Source organism: Pyxicephalus adspersus, chromosome 7, assembly GCF_032062135.1.
Source record: "Pyxicephalus adspersus chromosome 7, UCB_Pads_2.0, whole genome shotgun sequence".
Taxonomy (NCBI): domain Eukaryota; kingdom Metazoa; phylum Chordata; class Amphibia; order Anura; family Pyxicephalidae; genus Pyxicephalus; species Pyxicephalus adspersus.
Genome location: NC_092864.1, coordinates 12,024,121 through 12,043,403, shown reverse-complemented (window position 1 = coordinate 12,043,403; position 19,283 = coordinate 12,024,121). Strand labels below are relative to the sequence as shown.

Here is a 19,283-nt window from a genome sequence, read left to right as displayed (position 1 = left end):
AAACGCGTAGAAAAATCTTTCATCTAGAGACCTCACCTTACTGTTCTTGAAATTCAAATGTTTATCTCACATGGTGATCATTTTTTTTTAATGTCTTTACCCAAATTATCAATAAATTGTATTTTGTTTGCTGTGATTTTAATAAAAATGTTTTGATGTAAAAAGCATTTAATGTTATATTTGCTGCTTAAAAAGTCACATCTTTGGTCTGTTTTGTTTGTGCTAGTTAAATCAGGTTTGGCAATAAACAGAAAACGCTGCTTCAGCTTTAAGAGGCATGCAGAGGATAATTGCACGAGCGTATCGTCTTACCGAAGTCATAAGTCTGAATCCAAGAATAATACCATAAAAAAATAATAACTTTATTTAAATTCTTAAACACATGAGTCAGGAAAGTACATGACCAGACAAGCTTGTGAAGGAGGATCAGTTTAAGAATAAAATGGATGGTGATAATAGATAAGAATAAATGAATACATTGCTTTCATTGTCTAGGCAAAAACCACACCAGGACAAAATATATTTACAGTAAATACACTTAATGCTTCGTAACCTTAAGGAAAGTCAGGAGCTGAAACAGCATCATGAGAGCTTGTTCCATAAATTGTATAAAGCAACACATAAACATGAAGCAACCAATCAGAAGCCAGCTTTTTAGTAAGATTTGAAATGATTGGTTTACTGGATTCTTACATAGTGAACATTACTATTGTCATATACAATAGACCAGTTAGTTGCATAAACGCAAAGCTCATCTCTGGTACTTTTGCCTTCCTATCATATATTCTTCTTCTGCCCAACTCATGTATTTTTTTGACTTTAGGGGCTGTGTAAAGAATAAATTCTTATTAATAACATTTCTGAAGCCATTAAAAGCCAACGATTATCCAGCTATACCTCGAGGAATGTCTGTGTAGAAGCTTCATGTCATCTTCTATAGTCTATTGGGACTATGTGTCCCATGAATCCTGAGATTGTGTCCCTGGTTTAACCATGGGTGAATGTGTATATGGATGTAATTAGGATGAAAAAAAGCCCCATGCAGATACAACTGTGTATTTACAGCATATGGGTGTTGCTTTATGTTGCCATTAATTTTAATAACACCCCAATGCACACATAAAGATTAGGTTGGTGTTTCTCCAGGGTTCCTCCAGAGCTTGCTGGAGGTTCCTTGAGTAATTTGTGCCTCTCAGGTCAGTTTAAGTGACACCAATGATCCTTTTGGGAGAGAATTCTTCTCACTGACCTCCAGGCTAATGTACTGTGAGCTGTGTATATAGTAATTATAGCAGGGGTTCCCTGAAGACCTGAAAGGTATTTCACCAAATACCCTATGTTAAAAAGGTTGAGAAAGACTGATTTAGAGAAATAACTGTACCACATGCAAAGATTCAGAAAGTCCACTTCTTGTTACAGTAGCTGAAGCTGGAGCTTCTTCCAAGTGCCCTTTTGTTACCTTTCAGTGCTAGATTTTTTTTTATTCTGTTTTCGGAATATCAAATCCATTCATACATACGCTATCCACAAATTGCATACTGTATTATTCAACTCACTTTCATGGAAGCTAAATGGCAGTCTCTATGTGCTTCATAGTTTTAGGCAGTGGTGTTAAGAATAGCCATTGGGGTCTGTGTAACTGCTATTAGGAAGGCCATCTCCAGTCTAGAAAAGTTGACCTCAGACAGAATCTACAGAATCAGAATCTACAGAGTCTACAGGATCCATCACAACTGTTGTTAGGTACAGGTCTCTTCAGCATCATCTGGGCAGTGTGGAGCATTTGCTTAACTATGGACTGTATTTTTTTCCCTTCTTCTGCCTCAGCCTCTATTAGGTGGGCATAGAGTTTACATTAAGTTCCTGAGATCTGATATTGTCAAAACATTTGGTGAGCTGTAACGGTGACAGAAGATAATACAGCCAACAAGATTAAATGAAGCTCAGATACTCACTCGTCATTAAGGATTTGAAAATTGTTTGGACTGAGACGAGAGGACTCTAAGGTACTTTATATTGGAAACATATAGTTTCCTAGACAATATCCAGATAAGTGACTTACGTAGCTAATAGAAGGACATCCCTTGGACTATTCCCTTGGACTATATGTTACATTTTCTATCATCATTTTGTGTCCCCAAGCTTAGGACGGCTGCCCAACCAAAACCAGTTATCTGCAGGAATCAAACGTGTCCCTTGGCTATATTAGACTCCAACAATGGATTGAAGTTTAGGATATATTGGACTCCATAATGGACTCCAACAATGGATGGAAGTTTAGGCTATATTGGACTCTGTATTGGACTCAAACAATGGATGGAAGCTTAGGCTATATTGGACTCTGTATTGGACTCCAACAATGGATGGAAGATTAGGAGAGCTGCCTAACCAAAGCCAATTTTCTCCAATAATTAGGTTTGGCCTTGGCCATATTGGACAATGAAAGCTAAAGTTCTTATAGTCTTTTCTTCCAAACTGTCATTGATTTAGGCATATTGTCACAGTTGACATCTACAGGTGCCACAAAGGGGGTTGCCAGAGACCACCATCACAGGGCCTCTGGCAACCTATGGGGCTCCATGTTCTGCAGTTATGCCCCTGGTTAGTATGGGGTCCAGAAACAATAGGTCTCCCTGACATTAAGTTTTTTTTTTTAGATGAGAACATCTTAGATACACATAATACTGATGTTCTTCAAATCCCATAAAAATATGTTATTCTTGTGAAATTGAGTACAGTTGTGTTCCAAGTAGCAATTCAAAGTCAAAAGAAATTTAAAAATTTTTAAGCTAACAGGAAGACATTTTCTCTTCTTGTTTATCAGAAGAATTGTTGGGTGGGTTGCTACTGTTCTGAGTATTTTTGCAGTACAAAACAGCAAAAAGTGCCTCTTTAAAACTTTGGGAAAGAAATCCATAGAGAACAGGATAGACGCAACTTTTCAAGTATGGTATTAGGCTAATAACGTAATAGGAACCTTCATTAAGTCCCAGATTGCCCACAGTGGCTGACATCATTTCCAAGACCTGCATGGGAAGCCAAAAGACAAAATACACGAGCATAAGAACCAAAATCATGATGAAGTTCTCCTTAATGGTTCCAGATCTTGATTCATTTTGCTTGTCTTTGTTTCGGAAACAAACACCAGTTAGGATGAGAAAGAAACTGACCAACAACACGGGAAACAAAAAATCCAAGGCAAGTCTGTAAGATATGAAGGTCAAGTTCCAGAATGCTGAAGGGTTGGGCCATGTGATCTGACAATTGCAACCGCTAGTCAGGCCACTGAAAATGAAAAATGGGATTCCGAGTAATAGGCTTACAATCCATACAATGATGCTGGTCACCACTGACACTCTGGGGCCAAGTCTCTTTTTTGAAAATTCATGGAAACACTGCTGGATAAAAACATCGATGGACATTATGACCAGGAAGTAAGCGTTGCTAAAAGGTAATAATGCTGTAAAAGCCCAGAAAAGTCTGCACATAAAATTTCCCAGGGGCCAGGTAATGTTGGCAATTTCCGAGGCAAAAAGCAGAAGACATACCATGTGGATGATATCACCAAGAGCTAGACTGAACACGTAGATGTTGGTAGGTGTCCACATCTTTTGAAAACGTAGAATCAAATAGAGGATCAGCGTATTCGCCACAAGGCCAAAGGCAGAGACAAACAAATAAGGAATGAACAATAGGGACTGCTCGGACTGCTCACTGTAGACTTCAGTTTCATTGAATTCATAATCGTCGTACAAGGTCTGATTGTCATCGAATATTATGTCAGTGGTGTTATCCATCTTGTTTTTTTCTGAAAAGCAAAATAATCACAGTCATTTCAATGGCTGAAGCACAATAATAGGTCACATTTACAGTTTTGAGGAAGCATTGGAAGATCTGTAACATTTTAAAGTATTTTTGTGTTACTTTTGGACATTGAACCCATATTAGATTTTTTTTTAGTCTTAGCTGTCAGCTATTAGTTCACTTCTTGTATTGGCAATGCACAAGGACGTTGGAAGAAATCTGCCAAAAGTGAAGGGAATCCACTTTTAGAACAACTTTCACCATTTTAGGATTTTCCCTGATTTTCTAGGTAGTGGGTCCTGTCAAACTAAACATGGACTAGAGCAGTGTCTCCAACCTTCTTAACATGAGGGACCCCCTTAAAATAACCTTCAGGTCTTCAGGGAACCCCCGCTATAATTACTATATCCACAGCTCACAGTACATTGACCTAATGGTCATTGGGAACAATGCCTCCTAGATTCCTGGCCAAATGTATATGCCTTGCAAAGTGAGGCCATGTGAAACCTCACAAATTGGGACACAATATTGAAAAGTTGACAGCTATCAGCCATCTCTAGCTATCCAAAATTAAAACAAATGGTTTCTTCAAGCTGAGCCAAATTTGAATTTAGAATTGAACACAATTCCATTAGAACAAACAGGAACTGATAAGGAAATGGAGCTACACATTTTTTAAAGTGTCTCTAAAGCCAATGTAGGGGAGCATTCCCTGGCAGTCTTACTGCATTTTGCAGTTTGTTTTGCAGAGTATTGCACCCAAGGATTAGCTGTATCACGGATGGGGCCTGGTCTGTTTTGTCAAATACCCAAGCAGGGGTGAGCTTGTCATACGTGGGTTGGACCTAGCTTTGCCAAAAGTCAATGGGCCTGATTTAATAAAGCTCTCCAAGGCTGGAGAGGATATACTTTCATCAGTGAAGCTGAGTAACCTGGAATGGATTACTTTTAAATCATTTGAAATTTGCTAGCAAATGTTTTGAACCCTGGACCAGATCCATTCCAGGTTTGCTGGATCACCCATGAAAGTGTATCCTCTCCAGCTTTGGAGAGCTTGTATAAATCAGGCCCAATGTTCCTAGAGAGTCCTCAGGAAGCTCTCCTTCCTAGGCCGAGGTGGTATTTGCAGCCCATCCCCTGCTAGGCAATGTGGTGGAATGGTAGTTTGTTAGGAAATGCTGTGTTTTAAGTTTTAGGCACCAGGGCGCTTTTTTCAATAAGGCAACCCAATGATGGTGCCGAAGAAGAAGTGCTACAGTCAAACCTTTTTGTGGAGCTCTGTTCACCGGCTGTAGAAACTCAAGTTTTAGTCATTCCCCCATTTACTGGTCCTTTTGCTTTACCTACCAACTTAAAGTAAAGCACTAAAAATGTAATTCAGGTCTCAGGGCAGGTTCAGATCTGTTTTGGGATCAAGCTATTCCATGTTGCTTCCAGCAGCTGGCACTTTGCCACCCACGCAGACACTGGCACTGTAGCACTGCTTCTTAAAGAACCAGTGTCTGCACATTTGTCAGCCCCATTCTTTCTTCATGGGTCTACCATGGGAAGAAACTACAATTAGCTTCTTCTCAGAGGTAGCAGTTCTCTGGCATGGGAGAGCAGAAACTGCACCACAACCTCATGGCTAGTGTGAACATAGCCTAAACCTTTTTTTTCTTTAAAATTGCAGGAACTTAAAAGTGATAAACCCCCTGGGGCAAGCTATTTCTGGGAGATAGTCCCCCTTACAAGTTAAGGCTTTTCTATATACAAGAACATAAAATTAAAGGACTACAAGATTTCAGAACAGTGCTTCTGAGCCAAGGTTCCATGTAAACCTTATGGTTCCTCCATGGACTGCTAGGGGTTCCTTGAGCATTGAGTAATTCTATCTGTAATGGTGTCTTTGTTCCCAATGGCTCGAAATGTAAGAGGCATTCTTCCTACTAACCACCACAATAATGTACTAAGCCATGGATAAAGTAACTATATAAGGGGTTCCATGAAGACCTGAAAAGTATTTCAAAGGCTCCCCCATGTTCAAGAAGGTAAAGCTCTCATTCAATGGTGACTTAGAATCTCTTGTTACAGCATGAGGATGTAATTAATATAAGGAAACGGTCATTCACATATCCAGATGAAACCTAAACTCTTGAAAACCATTTTTCTTTCTGGCTTTGTAAATTGTGTTGGGGGAATTGATCCCCTGCAAAGTTTGTATTGCAACATCCAACAAGTTGTCATTGGAATAGCAATCAAGGGTCATTTCCAGTAAGGACACTTGTTCCTGCAACAGCTGTCTAAAGAGGCATTTCCTTCACTTTGGAAGGATTTCTTGCCTGCTTTCGGGTATACAAGACAGGAAATGAAGAGTGAACAGTATGTCCCCAATGGGATGGGATAGAAAAGAAAAAGTTGAAGGGGGGAGTTTAACTGTTTTCTGTTGTTTGCTAATTGAAAACAATGATGTTGGTTTTTGATGTAATTTAACTTTGGTGACAGTGCAAATTCCCTTTTATTGTATACAAACTCTTCAGTTATTCAATTGGCCTTGACTCTTATTGCTTTTTAATTAAATAAACAAAGCATTATTGTTTATAGAGCATACCCAGATCTGAGAAGCTTATAAATGATAGATTGCTTCTGCTTTATGGTAGTAATTGTTCAAAAAAAGTCATTACAAATAGCAGACCTCTGTCTGTAGACTACGGCATGCTGGGTTATCTTCATTTTGGAAAAAACTAGAAAAACCATTGGGGAAATGTGCCAGAAAGGTTTATAAATAGATGAAATTGACGTTTCCCATGAAGGAAAATTGCAAGATAAAAACCTTCCATAAATAGCCTGCATCATTCAGTAACATGTTTTGTTGAATAAACTCAAATATAAACTCTCGAAAAAATGTTAACATCCAATGATGAATCAGTTTATTCAACCTAAATGTAAAATGAGTTGGGCTGATTTATACAGCTGCAAAATTGTATTTTGCTCTGTAAAGGGGACCTCTTATAATTTCACCTATGTGAAAAGAAGCCAAAATTTATCTCCTGCTTTTTTTGTGATGGTGGGAAATTGGCTTGATAAATGGTGGTCACTCAATAAGGGTACGGATGGAAGGTAGTCCTACACCTTGAAGTTCCAATTTTAATTTTTTATAATCAGGCAGGTAATTATTGTAAAAAAGGACAGGTGGTGAGCCTGCGAGTGCCGGGATGAAAAAAGAGAATAAGAAAGGCGACGCCTGGCACTGGAACACAGCCTGGTTATTCATCTGGGTTTAGCTCTGCTATGTATAAGTAACTCAAACTTTTGGGGGTTTTCCTATAGTGTGAAAAATATTAATTCCTGTCAATATTTTAGTGTGTTCTCTGCTCCAAAGATGACCTTTCTTATTGTCTTGACCTTTATTATCAAGACAGAATGTAATGGAAAACAAACATTTTCATGTTGAAGCTTATTCTTCCAATGGGGACATTTGATCTGGGGAAAACTTTCTAAGAAAAGATTTGCTGGAGAAATGTCTTGCCTTGTAAACTCACTGTTGTGCCATCAGGAAAGGAATGAAGGGAAATTTCTCCAATGGGAATAAATAAACTGATTGTCTTAACCTCTCAATCTAAAACAAAGAAACATTTTAGCCCCCTATACTTTTAAAAAATAAAAAAGGAGTGGATGGGTTCCAAGCGCTCCTTTAGAAGTCTATTTAAAATGAATCTAGATAGGCAAAGGAACAGCCTCTCTTAAAACCCGCTTCCCTTCCCACTGATACCTACCTTACCTACCCCTGTATAACCTCATTTGCCTCCTAAAGCCCATTGTATACCCAAGGCATATGACCCTTTGCCTGCCCCCCATATGGCAGTGCTTGGGCTTGGCCACTTTGGGTCCATAGTCGGAGGAAGGGGTGAAGGTCATAGCTCTCCCAAATTCAGAAGGACTGGGAACATCCAAGAACTCCAGAAGGTGAAAAAAGCTGAAGGGAAGTGGGCTAACAAAAGGAATCTGTCACTGTGCCCTAGTGGGCAAAGTAATACATAATGGGGTGCCATTGAACCCTCTATCCCTTCCATCATACTAGTTCACAGGTTTCGTACTACAAGTTTGTTCTGAAAAGTTTTTGAAGAAAAGTGGTGAATTTGATTTAGTTTATAACTTCTTTTATTTATTAGCCCCCAATGACACCTTTCTACAGAAGATGTAGCCCATGGTAGGAAGAACCACCAACAAGAAAGAAATAAGAGATGTGATAAGATGTGGACTCTCCGACACTTAGGGCTCAGGTGATGTCACCAGTTAGAACAATGACATTCCAGCTTTGCAGGAAGGAGATGGCTAGATAATGACAATAGTTCCTATTATTGAGCAGCGTATGTTACAGATTGTTCCTATTGTTAATGCAAATGCCAGATCAATAGCAATGTACAGACACCATAAATGGGAAAATGTAAAGTAGTGCTTGGGGAGGCAGGATGGGGAATACGGGAACTGAAGCAATCATTGGGTCAGAGTAACAAAAAGTCTGACAGATCTGCACAACTTTCTTCTACTTTCTGAAAGAATGTGGTAAGGTAGTTGACAGGCAACATCTGTAGGATCCATCATGACCCCCCTAACCCCTGAACGCCATTAAATGTCACGCTTAGACTAAGTAAATTTAATTAGATAAGGGGAAAATGGAAACGCTTGGAAGGAAAGGCTGCACATAATAAACAAAGACAGAATAATCATATTTATTCACAACCTTAATAGTAACTGGATCTGACAAGTGGTTAGGAGTTTAGGTTAGCACCCTTTAATTTTTGCTCTTGTTACTGGCTAGTGGGATAACCCATCATCAATATGAACCAAAAGTCATGGGAAGGGCAAGTAGGTAGAAGGGCAAGCAGGAGGCAAGAGCTGGACCAGATCTGGATAACAGGTCATTTTGGCCATTAATGAAGCTCTAAATTAAACTGACCCTGTACTTTGTCCAAGCAGAGCGTGGCAAAAAGGTCCAATTTCATGATGAACCCACCAGCTGCTTATCCTAGATGACCTTTGTATCCCTCAAGCTCCATTCCTGTGCCAAATGTAAAGAGTAGAAACTTTTTGTAATCTTAAGGTTGCATCTTGAAGCTTACACAGGGTTGAGGACTTATACCCCACCATTGTGTGACAACAATAGGTACCTATGTGACCAAACACCACGCTCGTGCTGTCTAGGGAGTCACTAGATCCTCATTATCAAAAGGATTGGGTACTTGTTTTCTTCCCTACAATGGAAAAAGTGATGTTAGAATGAAAGGTGTGCAAGTATAAGAAGCTGTTGGGGCCATCTGGTAAGTACGTTTGTTCCTTTTACTCTGTATGAGCAAAGCACAGGTTCTCTTTAAAACAATTTTATTAGAGAACTTGTAAAAGAGAATATGTCAAACTTATTTACCCTGGAGCCTGTCAATGGAATATCTACTTGCCTGATAAACATCGGATAAACTTCTATAGCCATGCCATGCTATGGGATTCCTCCCAAAGTTCCTCATGTCTCTAAAGACCTATAAAGACCCATTATATCATGAATGTCAGACTCATCCATCCTTCCCTCCGCTCCTCTACTGCTGCATCTCTTTGTAGTTCTCTTCATTGGCTTCCATTTCACCTGAGAATCAAATTCAAGCTCCTATGCTTTTAAATCCCTCCCTAAGTTCTTGTCTCACTTACCTTTCTGACCTGATAGAGAAATACTCCCCCAGCCATTCTCTTCTCTCCTCCGATGACCTACTAATGACTTCCTCACTCATAACCTCATCACACGCACGGCTCCAAGACTTTTCTAGAGCTCCCCCCACTCTCTGGAATGGTCTTCCTCATCCTATTCGGCTTGCTTCTACTTACTACGTAATACGTTGGAACTATGTAAATACTGTTTATTAATAGTAATAATAATAATAGAAGAAACCATAGTGTGGAGCTGGGGGCAGGGACAACAAAGATAAACAGGAGCCTGGACAAGTACTATAAGTAAAGTATAACGCATTTTAGCTCTCCTCATGAAAAGTATTTCCTATATATATTTAATTTTTCCCAAAGAAATGACTTTTTACCTATTGTTAGGATTCCTCATTTTGCCTTGCCCTTTGGACCCTTTCTTTGGAGCTTTTACTAGCAGTTAGATTATCAGTAATTTGTCTCTCCACACCCTCCTACAATAGAGCCATGACTCCCTTAATGCATTTGTTTATTATAAGGAATTTCTTGTGGGAGTTGGACACCATCATTTGATCTTGACCTGGCTATGACAATTGAAATCAACTTGGAATCCAGCTCAATAAATCTCAACAACAAACCAGCATGTAATTACACTTGTCAGTAAATTCCAATCTGCTATCCAAAGATCGGTCAGAGATGACCTATAAAGTACTATAAATCCTTTGTAAATGCTGATAGAATCATATGGAAATATGTCATGGATCAGCCAAATTTTTGTTTTCAAACTGTCCCGAATGAAGGAATTTCATTTTAGTTTTCAAAGTCCTCCCTCCCTGACCAGGAAAATGTCTCCAGGCTATTGGTGTGTCAGTTGATTCTCTTTGATGGGCATAATACAGAAGCTGATTATACTGTCTGTGGTATGCAAGACTGTATTCTATTAACCCGTCTCCAATTACATTCTGCAGAAAAGAATTCTACTAAAAGGAGACAATATCCCCAGTTAAAAGCAGACCTTATCCTAAATGATACAAAAAAAGAGTTTTATGACAAAAAGAGACAGATATTGGTACTATTAGCCAGTCCGGTGCCTTAGGATTATTCGCCCTGGGCACAGGAGAACATGGCGTCAATGACGATGGAGTGGCATGGGGGGTTGTGGACCTCCTATGGCTGGAGGATGGAACACTAGCAGGTAAATATCCTTTGCAAACATTTACATTATCTACTAGATTGTAAGCTCTTCGGGGCAGGGTCCTCTCCTCTTCCTGTGTCAGTGTCTGTATCCGGCTGTCATTCGCAACCCCTATTTAATGTACAGTGTTGCGTAATATGTTGGCGCTATATAAATCCTGTTTATTAATAATAATATTAATAATAATTTACATTATGGCTGAGATCTGAAAACACTATAAGGATACAATTTGGTTCAACAATAATAAATTAAAAATGTGCACACTCATAACACCCAACTATGGGGGCACTTTTGTTGGCCCAAAGTATGCCGGCAGATTACACACCCATGTCATAAAAAACAATTAGCAAACAATATTTTTTATCTAATTTTAAAATATTTTCATCAAAGCTTTAAATATAAAGCATGGATGAAAGGTTTGATGCAAAATAACACTATTGTATTAGTAAATAAAACATTTTTTGATAAAGGTGTATAAATTCACCCAAAAGGGACAACAGAGGAGGAAAGAAGGACTTGGATCTTGACAATCCTTCCAAATTAGGAACATTTGGGATGTAGACATCTGTAAAAACTAATAAAGCCCTGCTCAATCAGGCTAATGAAAATTGGCTCCTTGGTCATTTCAATCCGCAAAGTGCAGTCATTATAGAAAACAAAACTTCCCTTAATTACTAAAAAAGTGAGAACAGAAAAGTGATTGTGGACCAACTTCTATGGCTTGCTTAGCTTTGAACATTGATCTTTAAACTGCTTTCATTCTTGGGAAATCAATCTAAACAATCTGACCACACACTGAAGCTTTGTAGGCTTGGAAGACAGAAATACAAATCATAAATGGCATCCTATCACTGGTGACCATAGCCAATGCCCATGCCAATGTGCACCATTCCATTACACCCTATCACTCGTCAATGGTCACCTCTCCATAGGAGTAAAGCAGTGTTTCTTAACCAGGGTTCCTCCAAAGGTTTATAGGGGTTCCTTGAGCAATGAGCAATTTGTATCTCTCAGGTCAGTTTAAGTGACCCAAAATTTTCTTTTTGGCTGTTAACAATGGCAGTCTACCCAATGGCCAGCAATATAAGAGACATTCTTCCCAATGACCACACTAAGATATTGTGAGCAGTGGATATAGGAATTATAGAAGAGGTTCCCTGAAGATCTGAAAGTTATTTCAAGAGGTTCTCTATATGAAAAAGGTAAAGAAACGCTGTAAAGACTGAAAAAAACCCATGCTGATTGGTTGCACTGGACTTCTGCACTTTACTCAATAGTCCCTATTTACCATTAATCCTAGAACAATAGGGAACAAGGTGAAAATTTACAACATTTTTAGTTTGTCACCATCATCTCAGATTACAATGATTTGTCTTAAAGATGTATGAAGCAGGGTACTTAGAGATTTAGGTATACAACTGCAGATTTAAAGTGGTGGATAAATGAACAAGCATTGTTCTAGGGAGTGGAGAGGGAGGAGGACGAGCAAGTAGCACCCTACTGTGCTCACCTTCATAGGAATGCACATTGGTCCTTCCAGATTGGTCATTCTTCAATCCCCCATGGCGGATTGATGAGTGATGTCAGGGGACGCTGTACACATGTCAGATGTGATAATCACAAGAATCATCTGACTTATGTAATTTTAAACACAAGAGCCTTTTTATATTAGTACAATGATACCATAGAGCAGCGGAGGGGGAATGTATTAATTAAGCTTGTAGTAAATCTGTTTCCCACAATATACAAATACTCCAATTTTCAGGGTCTCACTATATGGCAAAGGTGATAGAACTGTGAAAATGAGAAAAAGGTGTTGAAGTTCTTTATATTGTAAAATTGTAATAATAAGAATTGGCTTTAGGAACAATGTCAGTATCAAATAAGAATAAATATCTATTTAAACCGTCTATTTATCTATCTATCTATCTATCTATCTATCTATCTATCTATCTATCTATCTATCTATCCATATACAATGTATGTTTTATTTATTCCTTGTCTATTTTGTTTTCTTATTGTTTCCTATTGTTTATTATTTTCATTTCTTATTATATAAAATATATCTTTAATCTATCCCTTACCCTAAATAATAAAAAGTTTTAAAGTTGCCTTGCTTTGAAAAACTTTGTAGCCTTTATCTATTAAAGCAATCCAAGCATGTAAGGTATATAGAACTTACCTGACCCAGAAGCAATGAATTAAAAAAAGTGTCCAATGAAGAATTAAATTTTGCTGAGAATAATAGGATTTGTAAAAGAGAGAACGCCAAGGCTCCTCTTCAGTGGTCAGGCACTCCAAGCCTTTTCATTCATATCTTGGAGTCTTTCCTCAAATAATGTTCCCACAGCAGAGTTTGCCCCTCCTCAACTAGAACTCAGGGGTCTGGGAGGGGCCGTAGGATGGAGAATGTTCATTGGAGTGAAGTTTTTTGTCAGGGTCTGCTTGTCAAAGCTCCTGGAAAAGTTTTAACCCTAGCAGGGTCACTTTGCATGCTAGAGGTAATGGAGAAAGTTTTTTGGACCTGTAAAACTACTTCTTCGCCTATTTCTTGGCCAAAAAACGCACTTGGGAATCTGGAATATTTCAACTCCCTTTGATCACCTGAGTTCTTTTTATCTTATCTTTTTGCTGCTGAAAGTTTAATTGCATGAAAGTAAAAAGAAAACTCCATAACAGTACATTATAGGTTGCATAATATGTTACCATTAAATCAGCTCATTTATTTTTAATAGAAAAAATTATCTTTTTATGTGGTGCCTTGCCTGATGTTGTAATACTGGATCAAGGTGCCATTTGTAATGAATGTTTGCATTACTGTAAATTTTGGATAGGGTGTGATAAAAAGTGAAATCTGTTTGGCAATGTGTAAGTATGAATGGTATTTTATCCAAAAATCTGTGACTGATCTCCGTTTAAGAGCTCTGAACTCCGGGAAGTTCCAGGATTTGGAATTACATGTCGGGAGGCTGCAGACCAACCTGAAGGCAATGAAAAAAATCACAAAATCTTTTTTTTTGCATTTATCTTGCACTGTTCTTAAAAGGGATATTTGAGTTTTCTTAACTTTTGTTATATTATTTTCTAAAGAGTAAAAAAAAAAAATACAATTTCACCATCATGTGATATCTGCCCTCATTGTTGTACTTTATTCCAAATGGCTTGTAAAAATGTTCCCATTTAAGTCTATGGATACAGTTTAGCAGCAGACTACCCTGGGATGCCGCACCATATGGAAACGCCTGTACCGATTTATTTCAGTGAAGTGTAGGGATTTGGGTTGGTTGAGGTCTGGTTGACAGCTGGTAATGGTGGTGAAAGCCCATCAGGACTCTTATGACAGAGTATTTTTTTTTTTGCCTAAATCAGACTGAAGTACCAATGGCTCAGTCTTGTTTGGTGCAGATCCAGCATCCAAAAGAACCATATTTTGTTTATATTGACATCTTTCCAACCTGGGCAATTCTTTATAGCCCCGTTTCTATTTTTCAAGATTCAGGAATGGTGATTCTCATTTTGGATTTTCATGTTGTGTCCCCTGAAAGGGGCACAAGGTTTTTTACTAATTTTGTTATCTCCAGAATTTAAAAAAAATGTCTGTGAGGGTAACCAGTTTTCATCTTTCTTTTTTTAGTTTTTTATCAGTAAAAATTATAGTAACAACATTGTAACAGAACATAATGAATTGGACACAAAATAGCGGTAATAAAGAAAATAACAGTGGAGAAACATTGGGATCAGGATGAATAACACAATGTGCCCAGTATAGTACAACATAGTATAGTAAAGTTACAGAATGCAATCCTCTCCCCCAGTCCTGAGTAAGAAACAAAAAAAAATATTTTTTTTGTAGAGAATGTGGTGATTCAATAAACATAAATCTTACTAAACTGTGAATCATAGTGGACTCTCATTGGCTCAAATTAGCCAAAGAACGATATGATACTAACGTTGCCCAAAAGGCGATAGACGCACAAGGCAGTCATTTTAAAAGTAGACAGAACTCTTTTTCATATGTCAATTGGTCAATTCCCAGACTTCAAAGAAACCCCAACCCACCGGAGATTCCTTAGATAACGAGGCTTCTATCCATTCCATCATTTTTCAAGAAATAATTTGAGTGAATTGGATAAAATCCAATTATGTAGAATGGTCTTTTTAGCAACCATTGAAAGTATTAGGAGAAGTTTGCTGCAACCTTTAGCGATTCTACTGCGTTGAATTTGTACTTGCCCATTCGGGAGTTAATGGTAGATAGTTCACCAAATTTCGGAGTGAATACATCACCACCATCCTTCAAAAATACCTAATTTTTGGCCAATTTCACAACATATGGTACAGATCTGCCTTGGGGTTTCCACATTTCAAACATTGCGCAGAAGAGCTTAGTCCCATCTGATGGGAACATAGTGGTGAAATATAAGCAAAGCGGAAAAGTTTCAGGATCATAGAGGAAGTAATAGTTTGCCAAGCTCTGCGGAAATTTAGTAAAATCTCATTAGGAGCTTTAACCTTTTAATGAGTGAGCGCTCTCACCTGCCGATCAATGTTCTTTTCAAGCCAATATTCCTTGGTAAAGAGATGAAGTGTCCCTTAAGAGTTAACAAACTCTGAACCATAATAAAATTATACGGGAGAACCGTGCACTTTTACTGTTTTTGCAGATGTTGCAGTCTGATGATCCAACCAATCACCTGGTGTCGGTGAAATCACAAACACATGCTGCCCTCAATGTATCCCCATGACCCGCGGGTCGCTCGATTTACGTGTGACTGAGAGATGTCCCTAAGCTCCTAATGTTTCCTTTATTAGGTCTGATGCTTTTCCAAGATGTTCCATTCTATAAACTCAGGAATTCTATTATACACCAGTGAGATCCACTTAGATTTCTTGCATGCTCAGCAAAACAATGGAAGAGCCACACCTAGCTTAGAAGAACACTTGTCATAGTGAACCACGGGCATTGTGTGGTCCTGTAATAACTTTTCTATTTTAGAATAATTCTTCAGGTTATAAAACATTACTACAATCATCTTAAGTATAAGTCACATATAAATGTTGACCAAAATTTCCACCAAAAATACAAATTGTTGCCAAATTCTTAAAATTCTTCTTCCAAGCTCAAATCCATGGTGGGAACAAACATTCCTGGGGGCACCTTGTGCAGCTCCAACTGCTGCATTATTATTATTTTTATTAGTTTTGTTTTTATTATTAGTCTCACATATCCACATTACACCCAGCAATCCGCTTTGCACTGTGCTTCTTATTTTTCACACTTACCAAAGACAGTGGGGGAGCCAAATAACCCAACTGCATGTTTTTGGGGGTAGTTGGTAAGTAGACTGACAAAGGTAACTTATATGAACACAAGTGGGAAAACATGCAAACTTGGAATGGATCTGCTCCAGGATTCAAAATATTTGCAATCTAATAGCAAATGATTTTTAAGAAATCCATTCCAGGTTTGCTGGATCACCCATAATAGTTTATATTCTCCAGTCTTGGAGAGCTTTATTTTCGACCCATAGTGTCCTGATGGTATTGGACCCAGCACTGCAAAGATGAGAGTGCTAGCCATTAAATACCAACATACAAAATGTGGCCTCTCAGTTGTATGTTTCAAAACAACATTTAATTAAATGAAATTAAAAATGATTCTATGTAAATATTTATTTGCCCATGTGGCCATGCAGAGTGATATAAAGCAATAAATGCAAAACTACATGAAGTGCTCCAAGGCTTGCTCATCTAAACATTGCATTTCACTGCTTTGGCCCATTCGGAATTTCTCTTTTTGGAAGAATCAAGAAATCAAGCCTTCTCTGAGAAAAATATTACAGCAAGACCCAACCTTCCAAAAGAACTAGCCAGTGGAATTTCTCTGATTTCAAGGTAGTAAATGAGGTTTCTGAATGACCCAAAAAGCAAAAAGAGACAAAGTCGCTTTAGGCTCAAAAATTTGGCAAATTTTGGCAATTTATTTACCTAATTTGATTTGAAAGTTTGACCTACTGTGGTTTAATAATAAGATCTCATTTTTATATATATCCCTATTGATTACTTTGCAGTTCAATAGTCACATAACTAGTGAAAATGAGCTTCCTTTGTTTTAGTGATTCCTTGCATTGAGATTAAGCGATTGGCGTTGGATCTTTCTGTGTTGGCATGATTTTCCTACCATAACACCATACTGGCAGGCTTGCATCCATTCAACATGTAACTTTTTGTACTATTATATAACTGTAATAAGTGGGTTTTTGTTGGCCTTTTGGGGACAAAAGGTGAAAGGTTAATATTCTCCAAAAAATGTTTTAAGAAGTTTATCACTTTAATGAACTGATATAGCCGAACAAAAATTGGTAAGTTGAACTAAGATATACAGAGTATCTGTGTGCAGAGGCAACCAATGGGCCCATGTGACCAACTGGGCCCTTCCATGCAACCCTTGGCCAAGTATAAGGGTTTATTCATAGTGCATATTTTGCAGCTAGACGTGAACCATGTCCAGATTTAACTGACGGTGGGAGGTGGTCTCAGTGCCCATCTGACCCATGTCTACTATGCATTGACCCTTAAATCCCATTGGGCCCTTGAGCAGCTCAACAATGTGCATGAATGGTGTGTCTACTCTGCTTGCCTTATTTCCATTATTTCAATTTTTTAAAAGAATAAAGATTTGGAAGGCTCCAGGTGTTCATCATTCACTGTAGGTGAATCCTTAGCTTGGGTATGGGGGCAAAGTATAGCCAGACAGGTTATGGTGAGGTGGGTTGAAAGGAGCCAAATGCACCTGATGAACCGATGCAGCGCAAAGTAGGTATGTGTGAGTCCTACTTCTATCATAAATTCAAAAAGCAGAAGGTGTATTCTTCATTGTAGGACCATGTACTGCACTGGCTCGGGGGCAAATAGTCATAATTTACATAGCCCCTCCCACTTTAAGAAATGGAATCTCGTATTTAATTCCAAGGCTTCAGACGACCATAGAAATGAGATTCTGTGTGGACTGACCAGTAATATTCATCTTCCCGCTATTACATTATCAAACTGCACAGGATAATCTTTGTGCACAGGGGGAGTTTTCTGCATATTGAAAAGTATGATTTTTTTGCTACTAGCAATATGTGTTACACTGGCCCATAATGTTCTGGAAACATTATGATTATTTATTTATTAAAGTAAAACCATGCTTTAAAACATTGTATTGAGCAAGCCTTATATTATTATAAATTTCAGCTCCGCAGCACCACCATTTGGTGAAAATAGGAAGTGCAGGATGTGCTATTTACAAAATAAGTTGCATTGTTATGAATTTTTTGTTTGTTTTTTTACTAGTTTTTGCATTTATGTAACACTGACATATGTGCATTATATAATATGTATTATATTCATATGTAAATTCAGTGTCAGTTAACTGCCCCTTAAAGGAGCTCACAATCTATTGTCCCTGCCTTAGTCTAGAGCCAAATTGGGAGGAAGCCTGTTTTTTTAATGTGGAAAAAAAATCTCTCCAAAAAAAATCTCTCTAAACACATACAAACTCCATGCAGATTGTGCCCTGGCAGGGGTTGCATAAGCAGTACAAAAAGTTGTAGTATAAAAATATACAAAAAACATACAAGTGAGCTCAAATTTTTGTTTAGTGATAAGATACAAAGTTGCAGCTGCATGACCCTGCATGCTCCTCGCATCTTCCCACATCCCTATGAAGTGTCCCTGTGGACAAATCTTCCCAGGGTTCCTCTCCGGAGCTCCGTCATACCTCCAGCAGCTGAGCCCTGCCAGGAATAATGAGGTGCGGAGGGCCGGGGTCGGGACGTACAATTCCCATGGTGTGATGAGTCACGGCTGCAGGAACACGGCCCTGGAAGTGTGGGAATGGTGGAGGAGGCTGTGGCGGTGGGATCCAGGGATGGACGGCGGGCCCTGGCTCCATTCCCAGGCCTGGGGTGTTGGTTTGAGGTATGAGCAGACATATGTTCCAGATCGCCTCATCCATTACAGCGGCCGGATGAAGGCTGACTCTATAAACAAGGAAACAGAGATGTGAACCCAACTAAAAGACAACAAGCTCTGGGTTTTTTAAACATATGTCATTTTTGAAAAAACTTTTTGAAATTTTTGGTTTTGTGGCCTCTTTGGAGCTACTTGCATGTGCAGGGTTCCTAATGGTGACACCGGTGTGTTGAAATGGCCCCGAGGGGCCTATTAATCAAAAAGGAATTTGATCCCCACTGATTTTAGTGATTGGGGTCACGGGCTGAGTATAGCCTCAGCGGGGTCATTTTATATACAGGGCCATTTTACAGCAAAGGCCTAAAAATAACTCAATGCAGGGATTGATGACAGGTCCTCTTGATTTGTCATAACGCGGCCCAGACCTCCAAGGTGAGGAGGGCCTTTGACCTTTACATGTGACCTTGTGGCCCCCGGTGTTACCCGGTGAAAGGGTGATTGCACAAGACGACACAACATCCTGTATGGAACCAGGGGTTATTGTGTGCTGCAGTGTTAGGGGTCACGGAGGCTTATTGTTCTTCCTATTGGCTGAGTAGTGAAGGAGCCAGTTTGGATAAGCAAGGGCCCCTCTCCCCCCTGGGGCCCCTTTGATGGC

At 38.8% G+C, this 19,283-nt stretch overlaps 1 protein-coding gene across 1 annotated transcript; it reads right to left on the bottom strand.

Annotated features, from left to right (window-relative positions):
* Positions 1 to 341: 341 nt before the first annotated feature.
* LOC140335096 (somatostatin receptor type 5-like) lies at positions 342 to 13,004 on the bottom strand. The gene is made up of 2 exons (XM_072417476.1): positions 12,849 to 13,004; positions 342 to 3,808 (listed from the first exon to the last, which is right to left on the bottom strand). The coding sequence occupies exon 2, from the start codon at positions 3,795 to 3,797 to the stop codon at positions 2,790 to 2,792; it is 1,008 nt and encodes a 335-aa protein (XP_072273577.1). The 5' UTR covers positions 3,798 to 3,808; positions 12,849 to 13,004; the 3' UTR covers positions 342 to 2,789.
* Positions 13,005 to 19,283: the final 6,279 nt, after the last annotated feature.